This window comes from Rhincodon typus, unplaced genomic scaffold (assembly GCF_021869965.1).
Source record: "Rhincodon typus isolate 14 unplaced genomic scaffold, sRhiTyp1.1 hic_rhity00000077, whole genome shotgun sequence".
NCBI lineage: Eukaryota > Metazoa > Chordata > Chondrichthyes > Orectolobiformes > Rhincodontidae > Rhincodon > Rhincodon typus.
In genome coordinates this window covers 116,773-117,818 of record NW_025965715.1, presented here as the reverse complement: position 1 = coordinate 117,818, position 1,046 = coordinate 116,773, and the positions used below count along the sequence as shown (strand labels likewise).

General features: G+C 58.7%; 1 protein-coding gene across 1 annotated transcript in view; it reads right to left on the bottom strand.

The window, feature by feature from the left end:
- LOC109925539 (low-density lipoprotein receptor-related protein 1-like) overlaps positions 1 to 1,046 on the bottom strand; it is a 13,955-nt gene that overhangs the window by 9,673 nt on the left and 3,236 nt on the right. The window contains exon 5 of the mRNA XM_048621167.1: positions 281 to 476. Within this exon, the coding sequence (XP_048477124.1) occupies positions 281 to 476 (196 nt within the window). The remainder of the gene's footprint in view (positions 1 to 280; positions 477 to 1,046) is intronic.

The following is a 1,046-nucleotide window of genomic DNA, read 5'->3' as shown; positions in this document are numbered from 1 at the left end:
CCCCCTCCTTGGTCAGACCCACAGTTGGAGCACCGTGCACAGTTCCCCGGTCTCCGTAACCCCCCCTCCTTGGTCAGACCCACAGTTGGAGCACCGTGCACAGTTCCCTGGTCTCCGTATCCCCCTCGCCTCAGTTAGACCCACACTCGGAGCACTGTGCACAGTTCCCCGGTCTCTGTATCCCCCCACCGTGGTTAGACCCACACTCGGTGCACCGTGCACAGTTCCCCGGTCTCCGTATCTGCCCCCCCTCGGTCAGATGTGGCAGGCAGGTACTAACCCTCGGAGGGGGTCCACAACCACAGCGTGTGGCTCATCGATCATCCCGGATATCAGCGTCTTTCGGTTTTCCCCTCGGATCTGCGCCACCTCAATCACGTCCCTCCCGGAGTCGGTCCAGTAGATGTTCTCCGCGACCCAGTCGACAGCAATGCCCCTCGGCATTTTCAAACCCGGGATCTGGTGCAGGGAAAGCGGGACACAGACAGAGAGGGACGGAGAAGGGAAGGGGGAAGAGAGAGAGAGAGGGAGAGAGAGGGAGAGGGAGAGACAGAGAGAGGGAGTGACAGAGAGAGGGACATAGGGAGGGAGAGGGAGAGAGGGAGGAAGGGAGGAAGGGAGGGGGAGAGAGAGAGAGAGAGGGAGAAGGAGAGAGAGAGAGACAGAGGGAGAGACAGAGAGAGAGGGAGAAGGAGAGAGAGAAAGAGAGACAGAGAAGGAGAGAGAGAGAGAGAGAGAGGGAGAGAGAGAGAGGGAGAGGGAGAGAGAGGGAGAGAGAGAGAGGGAGGGAGGGGGAAGGAGAGAGAGAGGGAGAAGGAGAGAGAGAGACAGAGGGAGAGACAGAGACAGAGAGGGAGAGAGACAGAGGGAGAGACAGAGAGGGAGAGAGACAGAGGGAGAGACAGATAGGGGGAGAGACAGAGGGAGAGACAGAGAGAGAGAGACACTGATTAGTAACTGGCGCACCGACAGCACAGCTGTGCGAGGTAAAGTTGGAGCATTCGGAATCACAAAGAGGTTTTGGTGGGGGTAGAGGGAGAGAGAAT